The sequence below is a fragment of the Eutrigla gurnardus genome, assembly GCF_963514095.1.
Source record: "Eutrigla gurnardus genome assembly, chromosome: 12".
In the NCBI taxonomy this organism is placed as follows: Eukaryota; Metazoa; Chordata; class Actinopteri; order Perciformes; family Triglidae; genus Eutrigla; species Eutrigla gurnardus.
Window position 1 is genome coordinate 14,531,562 of NC_139926.1, and position 18,237 is coordinate 14,549,798.

The 18,237-nt window shown below is 42.2% G+C and overlaps 2 protein-coding genes across 6 annotated transcripts in view; both read left to right on the forward strand.

Annotated features, from left to right (window-relative positions):
* The window catches only part of LOC311022439 (uncharacterized protein), a gene marked incomplete at its 3' end in the record, with an annotated part of 5,536 nt that extends 5,445 nt beyond the window's left edge, over nucleotides 1–91 (forward strand). The window contains exon 3 of the mRNA XM_084023690.1: nucleotides 9–91. Within this exon, the coding sequence (XP_083879816.1) occupies nucleotides 9–91 (83 nt within the window). The remainder of the gene's footprint in view (nucleotides 1–8) is intronic.
* Nucleotides 92–2,261: 2,170 nt separating this feature from the next.
* On the forward strand, nucleotides 2,262–17,365 carry kansl1l (KAT8 regulatory NSL complex subunit 1-like). 5 transcript variants are annotated; one of them, XM_084022931.1, is made up of 15 exons: nucleotides 2,262–2,468; nucleotides 3,131–4,285; nucleotides 7,833–7,995; nucleotides 8,462–8,614; nucleotides 9,254–9,357; nucleotides 10,040–10,214; nucleotides 11,535–11,715; nucleotides 11,901–12,032; nucleotides 13,770–13,913; nucleotides 14,084–14,157; nucleotides 14,358–14,470; nucleotides 14,752–14,824; nucleotides 14,901–15,013; nucleotides 15,272–15,383; nucleotides 16,438–17,365. In XM_084022931.1, exons 2-15 carry the CDS (start codon nucleotides 3,189–3,191, stop codon nucleotides 16,648–16,650), a joined length of 2,847 nt encoding a protein of 948 aa, XP_083879057.1. In that variant the 5' UTR covers nucleotides 2,262–2,468; nucleotides 3,131–3,188; the 3' UTR covers nucleotides 16,651–17,365. The 5 variants fall into 5 exon arrangements, with proteins under 5 accessions (XP_083879057.1, XP_083879059.1, XP_083879058.1 ...); XM_084022933.1 differs by having other exon boundaries at nucleotides 15,275–15,383; XM_084022932.1 differs by having other exon boundaries at nucleotides 7,836–7,995.
* Nucleotides 17,366–18,237: the final 872 nt, after the last annotated feature.

The following is an 18,237-nucleotide window of genomic DNA, read 5'->3' on the forward strand; positions in this document are numbered from 1 at the left end:
CCTGCCAGGTTCACGCCACTCGTGCATCTACCCCGCCCAGTGGAACCCCTCCTTCATCAGTGACGATTCCCGGAGGAGAGACTACTTCTAACTGCCCCACTTTGAACACACACACACACACACACACACACATACACAGAAACCTACTCTCATACTTACAATTGTGATGCATCCTGCATTCAGGGCTGCACACTAACAATCTAAATACACGTGTGTGTGTGTGTGTGTGTGTGTGTGTCCGCATATTATGTAAGTGCACGTTTTTTTTTGCATGTAAAATGTTTCCAGAGTGAGTGTTATCGTGTGGCCATTTCAGTTGTTTTTGCATGTTTTAGTGAATTCACTTCATCTCACACATGGCACTGCTGCTGCGCTGTTAAAGTGTGTGTAATGTGTTGCACCCATCTTCCACGCGGCCGCTGATTCACATTTACTTCGCCGCGAGATGAAAAACAATTTGCAGGCTCTTCAAACGCGCGTCGAGGTCGCTGATCCGCGGCAGACAAACAAGCACATCTGCCTCGTCGCTGCCTGGTAACGCAGTGCAGATTAATGCACAGCGGTAAATGGAAGCAGATACGATCTTCACTCGCTGTGCTCACAGGCAGGAATGTGAATTAGCGACCGCCGCGAATCTCGGAAAATACATTTGGATTCACAGCAGTGATGTAAAGTGTATGTGATGTGTGGCAAATAGACTAGAACGTGCAAGAATATTGCTGTGGCCCTTTAAGTGCTGAAATATGAATATGTGTGTCCCACTGCTGTGATTTGAAAATCAGTTTCTTCTTAGACGATCTAAGAAGAAATTATTGATGGAACAAGACAATAACAAACCACTGAAGGATGCACAAAGTACTGTTTAAAGCCAATAGAAACTGAGGAACGACTTTGAATTCTGATGCCGACGTTTATTTATTCCCTCTATGTCCGAGTCCGTGACACGTAGCATAATGGACATCTCATATATACACTGACAGACTGAAGAGGGATGAACTTGTGGCTGGTGTGTGTGTGTGGGTTTGAGAGAAAGAGAGATTGTGTGTGTCCTAAACACCTATTGGTGTTTGTAGGGTGTGTGTGTGTGTGTGTGTGTGTGTGTGGTGTGTGTGTGTGTGTGTGTGTGAAGAGTAATTAACTATACCAGCAGGATCATAACGGTCAATGAGTGTTTGACTGTAAAGAAGAATGTAAAGATGTATCATAATGAGTTTGCTATTTCTGACAGTATTATTTTTATGTGACTGTTTTCTTCCCTTTGTTTTTATATCATCTGTTGATTCTGGCGTTTTAGTCAGACGTGCTTATTTAAATAAAAATTTTGCACAGCAGTTGTTCTCCCATTCCATTCGGATGAAAAATTATTTCAAGAGTTTTCAAATCCTTAATTTTTATTTTTGTTATCAACACAATTTGCCAAGGCCACCCCTGAAATCTCATTGGCCGCCCCAGATCTGACAGGTAGTTAGTCCAATTTAACAACCTAAGAAAGTCAGAGGACACTCACAGTGGCGAAATATATATGCAGAGGCAGAGCAAATGGCATTGTGTAATTCTTAGAACAGGTGTATATCCTGAACATAATTGGTGAATAAAATAGATGGTTGTTGGGTTAGTTGCATGGTACCTTTGTTTTAGTGTTGTATTGATACTTTTACTAAAGGACAGGACTTGAACACTTCCTGCACTCATGTTGATTTGCAAAGATTCACTGGCAAAACATCAAGAAAGAAAATCCATTTCATTCTATGATTTTGCCCTTTGATGCTGGCAGAGGTCAAACGTTTTAAAATGATACATTCATGATCCGTCGGAAATATTGCTTTCACGAGTGAGCTATGAAATGCATGAAAATAGCATTGTAAAATTTAAGTTGCTAAATTGCAGCCACCCTTTTAAACAACAACAAAGGTAGTGTATTTTATTGTTTCATATTATTGTTATTGTCGTTTATTTTTTAAATTCTTGTTTAAAACAAATCTCCACTGATAACTGTGACAACTCAAATCAATTAAAATCTGGCCTACATAATTATGAGATTCAATTTTTTTAATTATGAAACAATGTTCTTGTTATTATGAGATCATTTTTAATAATAGTAATTATGAATTAAAACGATATTACCAAGTGACACATGACACGAGCTGTAAAATCTGAGCTTCTGAAGTGGTCTTGAAGGCATCATAAATCTGGTCCAGCCACGCCTCCTTCAGCTGTGTCTCGCCCTCTCTCCAGTCTCGGCAGTTGGTAGGTGAAGGAGAGGAGAGGAGAAGGAGACGCAGTGGTTGTTGACAGGAGAGGAGAGCAACATTTGGATTCCCAGATAAACCAAACAGATTTAATTTTCTCCAAAGGACCGGCAAAGCAACACACGCAGACACACGTCACATTTTAACGTCATATTCAGCCATAACGTTGAACCTGAGTGGAATAAATGATGTTGAGTCAACGGTTTACCGCTTCTTCAGGTGAGTAGCGTTAATGTTATACTGTTAATGCATGTTAACGTTAACGTCCGTTATTGGACTCGGTTCGGCTAGCTTAGCTCTTGTATTTAACACAGTTTAAAGTGGCTGCAAGTGTCATATTGACAATTCCAGCTAGCGTAACTACAGCGATACGTTTAACATGATGGAAGAGTATATAACGTTATTTGTTTCGTTCCGTTATCGCTTCTCATCATCTCCATCCATTTTCTCCCTGGCTGTTTAACATGAATGTCACCAAAGACGGGCTTTAAAACAGCAACGGTTCTAGTTTAAACATGTCAACGTTAGTTAGGTGTTAACGGTGTAAAACGGAGGGAACCAGCGCCAAAATTAGGATATTTTTGGTCCCAAATGTGTGTCATCACCAAAATGTTCCCAAATAGAGCCGTTAACCAGAAAATGCGTCAACGGTAGTTAACGCACAGCTTATTTGGCTACAGCTGCTGTGACTCTGGGGTTTATTTGTCCCCATCAATCTTACACCACCACAGTTAAGTGTTTGGATCTCACTATTCCTGCTTACAGTATTTCATAATCCGTTTGTTGTGCTGAAAATTCTGGTATGGATTCCATCTTTAGTTTTTAGGATGTATTTCTATTGGTAGAGGCGCTTTAGCCACTAACTTGTTTGTTTTTGTCAGGTGATTTACGGTGCAGGCTGTGAGGTTTGCTGCCTTGGCTACCTTGACCATCAGGGGTATGGCCCCAGCCCTGACTAAAATCCTGAAAGATGGCCATGGGATCCACCTGTCCACGCCTCCAGCCTCTGTCAGAATGGACTCGGACGGGAGAGCCGTGCGCGGCGCTGAGCTCGACTCCCAGATATGGTCGGTGGATGATGGTGACCTGCAGGAGTTGTGGCTGAACCTTTCCGTGTTTCCCTCTCTGGACTCCTGTCTTCCAATGAGTCCCCTGGACATCCCTGCCAACCCTGTGCTTTCCCCGTGTCCGCAGGCGTCGGCCAGCCCTTGTGAGACGGTCCTTCTCCCCAGCCCCGATTCCCTCCTCAGCTTCCTTTCCTTCAATAAATGCCTGAGAAATTCTCATCAGGGGGCCTGCGTCTCCCCAGGTGTACGAGACATGTTTTTTGTCCCTGTTGTCGAGCACAATAGCCAAGATGCTAGCATGCTGCATGGGTGCAGTGCTGCTCCTGAAAGTGGACCAGATGGTGGTGATGTGCATCATTCCCCTCTTATCCAAACCAGTGTTCCTCCTTCATATTCCCATGGGGACATAAACTCCCAGGGTTACGCTCCCTTCTATGCAACCCAAACTACACCGACACAGGGGAAAGTGGCTGCAGTGCGTTGTCCCCCTCCTTCTTCAATGCAGCCTCGCAGTGGCAGGATGATCTCTGACCAGCTGGCATCCACAGCTGTGGTGGAGGTGGCTATGAAGGAGCAGGTCTCCAGGCAGGCAGGGCTGCAGAGCCGAGCCCAGGGACTTCAGAGGAGACTGCAAGCCGTGCTAGGGGAGCACGCTTTGCTCCACTGCGACCAGCAGCTGGAGTGGCTGAAAAGGCACCATCAATTTGGCGGGGTGTCCCTCAACAGCCCGGACCCCGTGCATTCAGGTTTACTACCTCTGCAACCGGGGAGTAAACCCCACTGTTCTTGGCTAGAGACGTACACAGCCTCGTCTTCCTTCACAGAGTCAGCAGAATTCAGCCTCTCCAGCCAGGCGGTGCTGAGAGGCCTGCAGGAGGCTCTGGACTCCGAGGCCACAGCCAGCAGCAGCTCGGACGAGGAGCAAGTGCTAAGCGATAGGATCCATGGCACAGCCAAGACTTCACCTGTGTGAGTATAAGGTATAAATAGTTGGTTGGATGTGTCACAATAATCAATGAGAGTCAGATTCTAAAACCCTGAAGGTGGATTCTTTTGGTGTGTCTCAAGACAGAAATCAACAGATGTATTTTTTGTGCAGTTATTTGTGCAGTGGGCTTTTTTGGTTGTTCGGAAACACATTTTCCACACAAAACAAGGTTTGGTTTCTGTTTTACAAGCAAATTGAGTGAGACCAGTTTCCTTGTGTGTTAAGTTAAGGAGCGCCTTGAAATCGCGGTCTGTTCCTTATTTTGAAACTTTGTATTTTTAAGAGCCACAATGCGTATCATATGTGTCACAGCTGGTTATTCCAGCTAAATAAACAAGCTACAAAAGGAGAGGGTTTAGAAGTCTCCCAAACCACGTGTTTTGCTTATCAAGCTGAACCATATGAACTTGCCAGCTAGTTTTGGAGAAAACACTAAGAAGTCATTTCGCAAACTTTGTTGTGCTCTCACTGCCAAAAGACTTGTTCTGTTTTTCTGGGATCTGGTTGCGTGAACCCAGCTGCGGTTCACGCTGGAGCCGTTGGCCTTGTTTTAATTCAGAGTACACAGAGGTGGGCTCTCACTCCAGGCAACCTTTCAGTGCAGGACAATGAAGAGTCTGAAACGAAGCGAGAGGGAACTGGTTTAAAAGAATATAAACACGATGTAAATTGGAGAGGCTTATTCACGATGACGGTATACGTTTTGGAAAGTCGGCTGTGTCGGGGTGCCTCCGCGGTCTTAGGCGTTTACAGTGTGGTTGTCATAAGCACACGTTTTTTTTCCCTCCCAGCTGTGGAGAGTGTGATGACATTTTTTAGGTATGCACACACACAGACACACACACACACACACACACACACACACACACGTTCTGTTTCCATTCGGCAGTCACACATTCAACAGACCAGCCAGTTCTCTTTTCCCACAGGCTAGGAAGTAAACACGTCTGTGCCAGCAGGCCTGTAACATGGCAGCCATTCTGTGCCATCTTGCTCCTCCTTGTTCTAGTGAAAACAGATTTTTGAGGTGAGTGACCTGTGTGTGTGGTTTGGATAGGTGATGCCTTGCTCACAGGGCGTTGTATTGTCCCAGGCGAGGCAAAATGGGGCAAATCCGGTATGTTTGTATGTTCAATCCAGTATGGAATGTTTTTGTTTTTGTGGCGATTAAAAACCACAAGATAGTATCAGCTAACAGAAAACTTTGTCACACCTTTTCAGAAAAATTGAATCAATTACAAACCTCTCCGTTTGCCCCATCATCATGTCTACCTGAATACAGATTCTGTATTTTGTCAGGGTTCATTATTCTGTCTGGCAGTGGAGAATGAGGAAACATTGGAGAGTGATATCATGCATATTTACTTCAGAAATTCCAGAGAAATAGATACTTGCCCTCTATCAAAATTAAACAAATAAGCATTACAAAAATACAAGTGAAACCAGATGCTTTGCACAACGTCTTCATTTGTAAAGGAGATTCTTTTGAGGGAGGTTGATTATGTGCAGAGTTCCTCTGCTGTGGGGGTTTCTTTAATTCTTTTAGCACCACGTTTTAGCAGATTAAGACACCTCCTCATCCACAGTGTGGGGAAATCAGTGTGGAGTCGGTGTTCGGACAGAAGGGGTAATGTCATGGTCTTGGCTTAACTCCCATTCGGCCTTTCTTTCTGAATGAGTCATGTCATGTCTGGTTTAAGTGCAGGACCATTTTATTTCTTCGGTTCTTCAACCCTTTAGTTTGTTTCCTGTATCAGAGCAATAAACGGGAACTGTTTACAACACTGGGGCATGTTTACGAGCACTGAGAACAGGAATGAGAAAGTGTGTTTTGTAAGTGTGAATTGTCTATGTGTGTGTGTGTGTGTGTGAGTGTCTTTGTATTTGGCCTGCTTCAGTTATCTTGGAAGCGCCAGCTTGCCTTTTGTACGAGTCGGTTGAATAATGCTCTCTCTCAGTAAACCTCCCCTGGGGAGTTTTAATGGCAGGTTCCTCCTTGAAGAGGATGTGACCTTGCTGGAGAGGAGACAGGTCATTGTGCCCCCTTTTTTTTTTTTCTAGAAAATGTGTAATTAGTTGGCCTTTAATATTGCCTTGAATGTGAAACCACACATCCACATTGCTCACTGCGCTGGCAGCAGTTCCACACACCTGCAGGTGTTGCTCATTTTCTGCATTCAGTATGTTTGTTGTTCAGTACTGTACAGGAAGGGCAATGTTTTGGAAGGCTTAAGTTCAGGACACACCCATAAGCCCTAACGTCTCCACGGGAACCAAGAAATATAATCCAAATTGGAGAATTCTTAAACCCACTCCAGCTTGCTCGGGCTGGCCTTTTCTTCAGCCAGGACTTGGCTGTAAATAACTCATGTTTTCTCACTGTGGAGGATAGCCAATGGGTTTCTAGACCCCACTCCGATTTCAGCAATGTTAATATCTTTGTGAAAATCTGTTCTTGCACACTAACCGACATATAGCAACCTTTCCACTCCTGTCCTCTCCCACTGGCTCGCCTACTGCTTGGCAAATATTCCAGGAATTTTCTCATTATACAGTTGGAAAGAGCTGCGGGGCAGCCGGGACTGGGCATTGTAGAGAAGGAAAGAGCAAGCCTTCTCCTCACACTATCAGCGATTGAGTGAAGCTCAGTTCAGAAGCAGTGATAAACCATAAATCAAAGGCGTTGTTTTCATTTGCAAGGTTCTCCTTCATTGACTTCCACAAACTGGGTGTAATCGTGATCAGGCGGGCAAAAAGCAGCGTTTTGGTTATTTGACATAACAGGCTAATATCAAAATGACTATATTCACTCACAATACCAAAGGGTATAGTCATATCCCCTGTGTGTCGCTGCTTGCAGACTGGCCTAACCTTTCTCTGTACTGCATCGGAGTGTTTGAAGTGGGGGGAGTCCCTTCCTGTCCTCTCCAAGGTCCAAGAGCACTGCCATGGCAACTATTGCCCGACTGAAACCAGTCAACCCACAACACACACGCTGGAGATAAATGCTAAGTGAACAGGCCAGTGCCATGGAAACATACTATAGATACACACCATGTTATTCAACAGAGTTTCATTCTGTGGCCGATAAACTAAGGAATGCTTAACAATTTACACTACATGGCAACATAGTTGATGTACAATAGGTCATACGATGACATTGCTGCTGCACATGTATGTGAACTGACAAATGGAAGTGTTCTCTTGGTATTTCCCAATGTCTCCTTTCTTTGTGCCACTTTTCCCTCCGGGGACAAACATTTCCCTGCCAGTGATTCGTGTGCGCTAACCTCGTCATGCACTTCCAGTTTGATGGTTCATGGTCATACTGAAGTCAATGACTGCATTCATTGTCTTGACCTTTTCCATGTCTGTGACCAAATTCCAAAGCATTTTGAGTGATCGTCTTGTGAGGTCGTTATCAGGGGCCTAAAGTATTTCACATAAAGGAACAGAGTGCTATGATACCTCTACATGGGTCTAAGTGTCCTTCTCTGTCATCCATCACCCTGACGCTCCCGCCAGCAGCAGCAGCAGCAGAAGCAGCAGCAGCAGCAGCTGTGAGAAGCGATGGCTGGAAGAGAGAGCGGAGCTGGGCAGCAGATGGAGTTGGTTGCAGCTACGAGTGGCCGAGCTGAACGGGAGGATACAGCAACTGGAGGGGCTTCACAAGCACATCCGCTCGACCAAGGTAAGACACGTGTCCTCTGTGAGCAACTCAATAAAGGGAAGCTGACATCATTTGCCAACTGGCAGCCATAGATTATTCAGGGGGTTTAGTCAGGCATTGATACAAGTCACTTTTGTGTGGTTTTCTAAGGTCTGATAACTTTTGCTGCAAATCGCACTTTAGCTGAAGTCTGTTATAGAAAGGTGAGCTGCTGTAATCACATCTAAAGCTGCATTAAGCAACAAACCAACTTTCACAAACTGCCATCACTATGTAAGGTATTGTGTATCAAAAGACTCATTTTTCGTTGTTATTGTATTGATTTTATAATAACGGTACGATGCGTATTCCTTGTGAGTAAGTCCCTGAAATGTCTGATTTTATTCATTGCAAGATCCCCCAAATCATCTTATTTTAATTAAGGCTGACCAGCCCAAATGGGTTAACTCATGTTATTTGTGTGTGTGTGTTTATGTGTGCGTGTCAGGGCGGTGTGGTGCTTGCAAAGTCCCAGCCACTGACGGACGGACAGATTCAACAGACCCTGCTGAGAGAAATGGAAGGCTTGTCCTGCACGACCTCGGATGCCGACACTGAACACTGCAGCCCCACACGCCTCCTGCACAACATAGAGAGACAGGTAGGAGATTTGCATTACAGCTTTTTTGTAATTGCGGTGCACAATTTTTGTTTGACTAGATAGGTATAAAAATGTTTTGTTTTGTACTTTTTTAATGTGTCGATATATACATTTTGACATTCAATGTTGATGTGTGCTATATATAAAGTCAGCGCGGTGTAGTTGGCAGTAGTTTGCACGTGTGAGCTACATCGCGCTCTGTAGTGAAGCAACTGAATAATTAAACCATCAATAGTCATCAATACGCCATCAGCATAACAACAAAAATATGTTAATATATAACCAGTATAATCCTTTAGTGCTACACTATGAAATGTGCACTGTACACAAATAGCACAGAGGTAGCTGAATAAAAATAGCATTTTCTTTGGGAATCCTGTGTTGTGCGATCCTTTCAACACAGCAAACGTATGTCCAGCAGTCTGGTCAGTCCATAATCACTTATAGCAAACAATATCAAGGGACCACGAGAGTCGAAACACCATATGTTGATCTTTCCTTGGATGGAGTGCTTCCTCACTCACTACTGCTAAAAGGATGAATATATGTATTCTGAATTAATTGATGTACTAGTGAATTTAAAAAAGAAAAAGTAATTTACCACTTGTTAGACGTTTTATATGGATGGTATCTTTGCAGAGTGCCCAGCTCAGCCAGATTGTCAACAGTCTGATGACTCCTCTCAGCTTTTCACCACTATCTAAACAACCATGCCCATTGCAAGCCAAGGGGGACTTCACAAGGTATTATAACACACACACACACACACACACACACACACACACACACACACACACACACGTACACTAAGTGGGGGCTGCTCACTTTCTAACAGGTCTTAAGCAGATCATTTCCTATTAGATTACACTAGGTTAGATTAGACACCCTCTAAGGAGAAATAGATTGTATATTGATATATTCAATAGAAGACAGATTGTCCAAGTTAATTAAATCCAACACTTGAGCTGCGTTTGCAATAACATAACAAATACATGTAATAAAGAATAGAAACAGAAAACCGATTGAGGATGTTCCATTGTCCTATTTAGGCCTAGGCTACAGGCTAACGAATCAAAGTTGAAAGCATTCTTCCTGTCTGTGTTGTAACCTAGTGGAAAAACAGCCTGGTAGCCCCCCCTCCCCCAACCCCCATCTGGCTTGACTTGAATCATCCCTTCATATCTTGCTGCTGCCTTTTTAACTCTCCATCTGGCTCTGAAGATAAGAGCAATGCGATTAAAATAAGAGATCTCGCTTGTGTTTGCATGTAACACGGGGTTATAATTAGGCATAATTTGTTCATGTTTTTTTTTTCTCACAGAAGAACCAACAACACACTGAAAACGTTACTTTTTGAGTACTTGTGATCTCAGCATAAAACCCATCCCTGACATTTCCATGTCCCTTCCTGATCCCTCCCTGCAGTGGTCAGACAGGAGACGGTGTTTTTGTACCTGGGAGCTATAAGAGAAGGAGATCTGGGACCAGCAGGCGCATCAAAGCTGACGTGTCTTGCGTGTGTGCCCGGACCCGACCCCTGATCACCTACCACAAACCTAAACTGTTCACCTTCAACCCCTGCAACCCCAGCACTCCACAGGTAGGCAGACATGTGGTCTCCTCCATTTTATTTTGGGGATTATTCGCTGCTTCAATTACAATCTGAAGTTCTAATTATTAATAGAAACCATAAACATATTATTATCTTAAAACCACTCTGTGCTTCTTAAACAAAACAAACCCTACAGAGATACATTAGTGCTATTCATTAGTGCTGCCTACGTCCCTGTGCAGCATAAGCGGGTGCAGATAATGGACACTAAAATACAGTTGCATTTGCATTTTACCACTCTCTGTTCAGACAACTTGACAATACCAACAGGACTATGATTAATTACTGTATCACTTATCAATCTCAATCTTAGACCCAGTAAACATTTTAAATGTTGAAAAGATGATGAAAATGTGTCACTGTGTAGAATCCATAACATATTCATTCAATTATTTAATTTAAATGATTCACAGATTCATGTCAAATGTAGCTTAAATACAGTTGCTTCAGTGTCTCTAGAACAGTTCCTAAAACTAAACAGAAATTAAATGTTTAAAGCGGAACACCTGCTTTTTTATTATGAAATGATACCTCTAGCCTTTATTTAGCCAGGGGACATTACCAAGTCCTGTGTCAAGCGGTTGGGAATTTCCTGCTTTCACTCAGTTCAAATAATAACAACTCCGACCCTATTATTGTACAATTATATGCAATAGTCCATGCACAATACTATTCAGTTTTGTGATCATTTTACATTTAAACCACCACGAAATCAATATTTCATGTTAATAATGTAATGTAATGGCAGTTGAACATAGTAGAGCATTTAAAGAGCAAGATATTTGATGGAGACTAAAACGGAGCTCAAAGGTTAATGGACGATGGTTATATTTCTCTGTGTCTGTTGGATGTGTAAATAATTAACTGGTTGCTAAACACGTTGACGTCACGCCACGATGACTTCATATAGCAACTGTTGTGTTGACAGCTTGGTCCGGTGCCAAGTGACCAAAAATAATGAATGAATGCCACTTTAATGTGGGATATGTTAATCCAGATTGAACAGGTGGTGACCCACATTTCAAAAAAATGTATGTCTATCATAGAAACATAAGATGTGGGCCTCATATTGTAATCCCTGACCTGCTCTGACCAACGCATTTCCCAGATGAAAGTACAACTTAATGTCTTTAATCACAGTGCACTCAGAGAGCAGCTTCCTTCAATCTTTATGACTCACACGCCAACAAAGCACAAAGAGAAATCCCACTGAATACGGTCGTTACAGAAACTCCCGTCTGTCCTCTCATTTAGTATTAAGTGAGAGATGATTTTTCCTTCTCTTGTTTTCTCCTCTATGTGCTGCAGGACTCTGGGAAGTCCGTGTCTACCCTCTCCTCTTCTCTCTCATCATCTTCCTGTTCATGTTGGTCATCTTGTGATCCTGCAGTCCTGTGCTCTGGTCCAGACTGCAGCTCCGGCTCCAGCAGGGCCCTGTTCCCCAGGACCCCCAAGTCTACACCTCGCCATGAGTTGTCTCTTTCATTTGGTAGGAGAAACATGTGCATCGCTTCAGAACATTGGCTATTGTAAAACTCAACCAGGAAACTTGAGTGCGCTGAGCAACTTTTTTTCTTTTGAAAGAAATATCTAATGTTGATTTATTGACTGTTTTCTGGAGAGCTTTTTTCTGAGAGTCATTTGTTGCCTTCATATTTGTCATTTTTCTCCCAGACACACCTATGTCCCATCACTTAAAGATGGGCCTGGCCAGAGAACAGTGGACCCAAAGACCTTTATCTATAAATGGCCAACCATCCAGTCAAGCTCACTACAACAGACGCAGCTCCACACCGCTACACAACAGTAAGATCCAGCCCTTTACCGGTGTTGATCACATACCCTGTACTGTTCTGTGGTGCTCTTATTCCTCGCCACAGTATACCAATACACCTTACTGGCCTTATATGTTTAGGTGCTGCTCGTTAGCTGCCAAAACAAGCTTATAAACCACTCTGTTGTTATAGTCAGCTGATGGGGAAGATGACAGGGCAGAGATGCTGTTTAAAAGACTGCACCTGCATAACAACACACTGATAGCAGCCTCACTGGCGTTTGATCCCCTTCTCTTTGCTGTGGTGCAATGAAGTTCCTTTCAATGGTGCCTTTAATTTGAATTTCTTTCTTAATTAGCTACATTACCGGCGGCGCTTCAGTTCCAATTTGATAAGGCATAGCACGGAAAAATGTTACGTATCATAAATATTAAAAAATATTTGAAACATCTAAAGACATTTACATTTTTATAGATTCAAATTACTTTTGAGTTGTTGGTTTCTTAACAACAAGCTATGATTAATAATACTCATAATAATTATAATAATAATAGTAATAATAATAATAATAAACTGACAATTTATCTTGTTTAGCAAATTCTCCCACTTGGTTGTTGTGATGCTGTGTCTTGTTTTGTCCCTGTGTAGCATCACATGTGGTTTCTATGCCAGGTGTCCCACTGGGTGTGTATGAGGCTTCCACCTAAGCAGTAGGTAGAAATAGAATCATGTGGCATCACACCTATGTCGATAATGTGTCTTTGTATATTAGTCTGAAGCTGATGATTAATCGTTTACAGTTAGATGCCTCTGGCAGCTCTAGTTTCGGGGCTTTAAGTGGCCCTTGCTCCCATGATCGTGCACAGTGCTGATGGATGATCCAAAACAATCAATGATGGGTTGATTTTAGAATGTTCCTAGTTCATCCAGAGAGGGTTGACTAATCACTATGTTTTAGACTTTGTGTTGAATAAAAAAGTGTGGTAGAAGCAGGCAAAGAGTAAACACTAAGGCAACATATTGGAAATTGATAAAGACATCACTAACCCACCACCGACTTCCTGTCAGCATGAATGATCAGCTTGAATGATCTCGCCTTTGTCAATAGCAAAAAAAAGGAAGACAGCCTGTAAGCGTCATCTAAAATAACAGCCCGGCACACGGCAACAAACCTCTTATCATAGCTGGTTGAAGTAGAAGGAGATTACATAAACTGTCGAAGCAAGAAGGAGATTGAAATATGGTGAAATGGCAGGGAGGATAATGACTAATGACCTAAATGAGTTAATAGTTAACCATGGCAGCTTTTTGTACTGTGTAGGAATAGAGAGCACGGCCGCTGCAACACAAATGATGTACTTCATTCTTTCATCATTAACTATAACGACACTAGAACTAAGGCTGAGGGTAGTAAGTGTGCATGTGTGTGTGTGTGCGCATCTATAATGTGTTTAGCCTCGCTGGCAAAGTACCTGAAGAACATCAAAGTGTCTTCAGTTGATTTCAGGATTCCCATAGTTAAGCTAATGGGAAGAGATCAAACATTATTCATGTTGCTGGCAAGCTGTCTGCACTATAATTACTGTAAGTAAAGCTGTTGGTTGTGGTGTGAGCAAGTAAAACTGAGAGAAAATAATAGGACAAATGGTGAAGGATTAGCTTGTGTACGGTTCAACCAAAGCATAAAATCCCAGAGGAACTGAACGGGAGATTGGAATGAAAGGAGATTCCTATGGTGTATTAACTTGCTGTCCGTTTGTCGTTCTAGGTCACACACACAAGCATACGAGGCATCGAAACAGCAGAGTTATGGATATGTCCCCTATCATGATGGCGGGCTCTGCTCAGAGTCAACACAGGACGACCAATAAGAGGAAAAGGAAGAGACGACACATGCACAGGCTGATAGAAGGTATGTCCAAGCAAGTGTATGTTAACACTGTGTTCTGGAGCCATCTTTTTCATAACAAATGATTCCTATAGACTGCCCTTTTTTAGGTGATATTAAAGGTTCTGTTCATGATTTAGTGTCTGTCTCAGCTAAACTCTAGTTTGATGTGTCTGCGTGTGTTATTAACCCAGAGGAGGAACATGCCCTGTACCAGCACTGTAACCCAGACAGTTCAGATGAAGTTTCACGCAAGCGAGCCTCACAGGTAAAAACGCACACATTTTTAACATGTTTACTAATGAGAACCCCCAATGACATACATAGACAGTCATGCCCCGAGTCAAGATCAGAATCAAATCGGTAAAAGCAGACTCCTACAACATGAAGTTAAATGTGAAAAAGCTGGTCAGTCTACTGTCATGAGTCATTGGTGTCACGAAACTGTCACGCCACGTTTCCTTTTAGGGCTTTGTTCGCAAACGCCAGGGAGAGAGTGTGTACAACATCAACAACGTTGTCGTTCCCATGTCTCTGGCTAAAGTGGAGAAACTGCAGTACAAAGACATCCTGACACCCAGGTATGAAACAATGGAGTTGCAGAGAGTTCCAAAAGTCCCGGTTTTGTATTTCAGCCCATGACCGATTGGAAAAGCAAATGTTATTGTGGGTTTTCATTTTCCTGTTTCTTGATTGTGCCTTTCCTTATCCTTATCTATGTAGTTATTTATTGATTGATTATTAAAAAAAAAAAAAAGGTTATGCAATTTCCAAGTGGCTGCCATTTAAATAAAAGGGATGCTGTGCTCACACTGTCCACCATCTTTGTATGTCACCTCAAAAAGTCTGTCTTTCTGTGCAGGTGGAGGCTGGTTGATGCCTCATCTCTAATGAATAGCGGGGCAGAGAACAATGAGGACAATGAGGAGGGACAGGTAATGCCTCAACACGAGCTGTTAATCATATTTCTGAAGAAAATGTCATCTATAAACGTACATGTGTGTGTTTCAGGTGGAGGATCTTGCTGATGACGTTTTTGCACAAAGACACCTGGAGTTAGAGCAAAGAGAGAAATTGCGCTGGTCATCATGGGGAAAGAGGAAATGCTGCAGGCGGCCGAATAGGTGGGAACAAATATCAGGCTGTGTTTGTCACATGTTGTGCTGTTTATCAGACGATGATGACAAAGAGATGCATTTGACGATTAAATAAAAAAAAATGTAATCCTTAACTCACCCTCTGTGCCAACTGCATCGTGCAACTTACTGCAGACGTGGTTTGTTCATCGCTGTGCGCTTGAATATAGCCAGTGTGAAAGGGGAATGTTGAGTCATTTCCCAGTGATGTTTCATGGGTTTGCGCTTGCTTTTTCACTCTGGCAGCAGGCTGTCGGGCAGTGGGGGCGGGATGTGCACATCAGGAGAGGAGAGCTCCATGGAGTTGAGCTGCGCTCAGCTGGATACTGATGAACAGCAAAGCTCGGAGGAGTGGCTGGTAAGATCAAAAGCACCACAGCTGAAACCCCAAACCCACTTGAATATCGGAGAATGATGGTTCAGGTGCCCTAGGAGGGAACTCCCACTTGTATTATGATGGTATATGATGCCATGTCTCTGACACAGTGACAATTTGTCTAATGTCCAATTTGTTTTTCATATTGCATTTTGAGTATACTTCTTTAATAAAGTATACAGGACAAACTGCACTGTAAAAAAAAAACACATCAATTTGGGATATTTTTTCCCCCTGTAATATCAAAATGCTAAAATGTCTCAGAGAGATTTAATAAATTGATTATTGATTTGTTTTTTTGTCTCCTTACAGTCACAATAAAGAGATTTAGGAGTATATTGCTTATGAATGATCAATTTATCACATGATGTTGATGAAAGGCTGCTTTCTGTAACATTCCAGTCAAAGATATTCCTGTAAGTTTGTGCTTCAGGAGGGGGAGGAAGAATATAGAGGGGTTGCAGACTAATCAATACTCTTCCTGAGTTAAAGAGGCTCGCTGTATCTTGGAGAGCCCACACAGATACTTGTCTCCACTCTACTCCAGTTAATAACACTGTGATTGCAGTGCTCTTTCCCTTTGATTAGAGAAGGAATGAGTTGCTACTAGACCAGACTGCCCATATCAACCGTCTCCACGCCACAAATATCCCCTACTTTCCTGCTTTGAACGTCTTATTCACTCAAGCACCCATAAAAACACTGATTGAAGCAAAACAGATTTCAACAGGCACCAGAGCCACGCTCCCCTGTAATACAGCCTTCTCAATTCAATGAAGGGAGTCCGGACTGATGTTGGAAGAGCAGTTATTTGGCTTTTGGAGACCATTTCACAAATAGACACGTTGCACTTATTAAATAGCTTTTGGAATATCAAGCCTATAGGGCTCAGTACATACTTGAGTTATCAATAACTGTATTATCTTCAAAGTGATGAATATAGCACATACTAGACTCTAGAACGTGCCATTGTGTTTAATATGTACAGAATTGTAGATTTGCTCAATTCCATTATATGTCCTCTTTCCTCCGACAGCCTCAGGCACCCTGGGAGCCACGAGTGTTTCCTTTGGCCAAGGAAGAGGAAGACGCCCTACTCTCCGATGACCTCGATAAAGTCCCCTTAGGATGGTCAGAGTGCAGCGTTGCTTCCTCCACATCAAAGAACTCAAACTCCCAAGCTCCGTCCTCTGGTGCTACACTGCCTTCTGGTGGACAAAGCCAGAGCAGCACATCCAATGGCTGCTGAGAGCAGTGCCTTACTTTATACATGTAAGTTGGGAAATACAGTGGAATCTCTGATATAATGTTCCCATGTGGTACTTACTAAGAAGGTTTGTGCAAGATTTTACTCAATCATTTTTTATTTTCTTTCATAAGTCATTAAATGAGACATATGTAAGGCATTATACAATTTACAAATGTAGTTATTTAGTCATGTGCTCTTTCAGTTGTGTTTTACATTTTTTTTTCATTAATTCATAATTTATTCAGACAAATTAAATTATCTGTGCATTCATTCATCTGTCCAATAATTAATTTATAGCACAAAGGATTTATTGACAACAAAAAATGTGCCATGACGACCTTAATTGAGATACTCAATACATTCCAACTGTAATTTGATGTTATTTGCTTTGTACTTTTAAAGCAAAAGTGTTTTGTAGGTGTATGTTGTGAGTATTGTATAGTACTGTATCTTCTACAACACTTTCAGGTTTTAAAGTACAAGAGGTACTGTATGTAAAGATGTGTATACCAGCACAACCCCACTGTAGTCTCAGGTTTGTATATGTAATACTTATTTCCGCATTTGTCTTAAAAGGTCTGTATACCAAGACTTGCGCACATACATATATTTATGTAACTTTTAATTGATTTACACATTACACATATTTTCTTTTGTTGTCTGTTAATGCTGTCATTTGGTATATATTTTTTTTCATTAAAGTTATTAGTAAACATTTTGCCAGTCGGTATACTTTCTGATGGCTGATTCAAATGGTAACAAGCACAAAGAGGGTGTTAGGGTTGCCCAGAAGGGATCACATCCTTGTTGCAGCTCTGAACTCCCAGCGGTTTGTTGAGGCCCATGCACGAAGGGGGCTGGGATCTCTCTGCATTCCACACATAGGATCACTGTATAAGGACTTTTTTATTTCAGATTGGACACAGAAAAGAAATACTAAAGAAGGGGGGAAAAAAACCCATCAGGGTTCCTTTCAGCCCATAAAGCCATGATACATCTCACAGCTTCTCTCAAGCTGAGAATTTCAGTTTAAAGCAGTAATGTAAGAAGGAAAAGACGAGTATAATCATAGCAGGGGGTATAAACACATCAATTTAATTCCTTGGCAGTTCATTCTATTTTTTATGTTTAGGTGCTTTTAGCAGCAATTCTAAAAATGGACACATTAAGTGAAGCTTCTGATCAGTCAGAAGCTCTGTTTTTTTTAATATCAGTTATGTGTAATATCTCTGCAACTTCAAGCAAGTGTACTTTTACTCAGATGTCATTGATACAAGAAAGTACCACAAGGACGAACTGATGTGAGGTCGTTTCAGTGATTTGGATGATTAACATTTATGGAGGTCATTGCTTTTTAGGACCATAGTCCCAGGGAAATAGCTCATACTTTGATCCCATATGCATAACCTCCTCTTATGATATCCTTCACATCTACCAGGGGGGGCCTAATGGGCAGATGCTGGTCAAGGTCATCCCTCTCCTCTTCATGCATGTGTGTCACTTGCTTTATACCAGGGATGAGAGACCAGAATTAGAAACTCCATCACATGAAATGAATTTGCAGATAGTAATAATCTAATTTCAGGT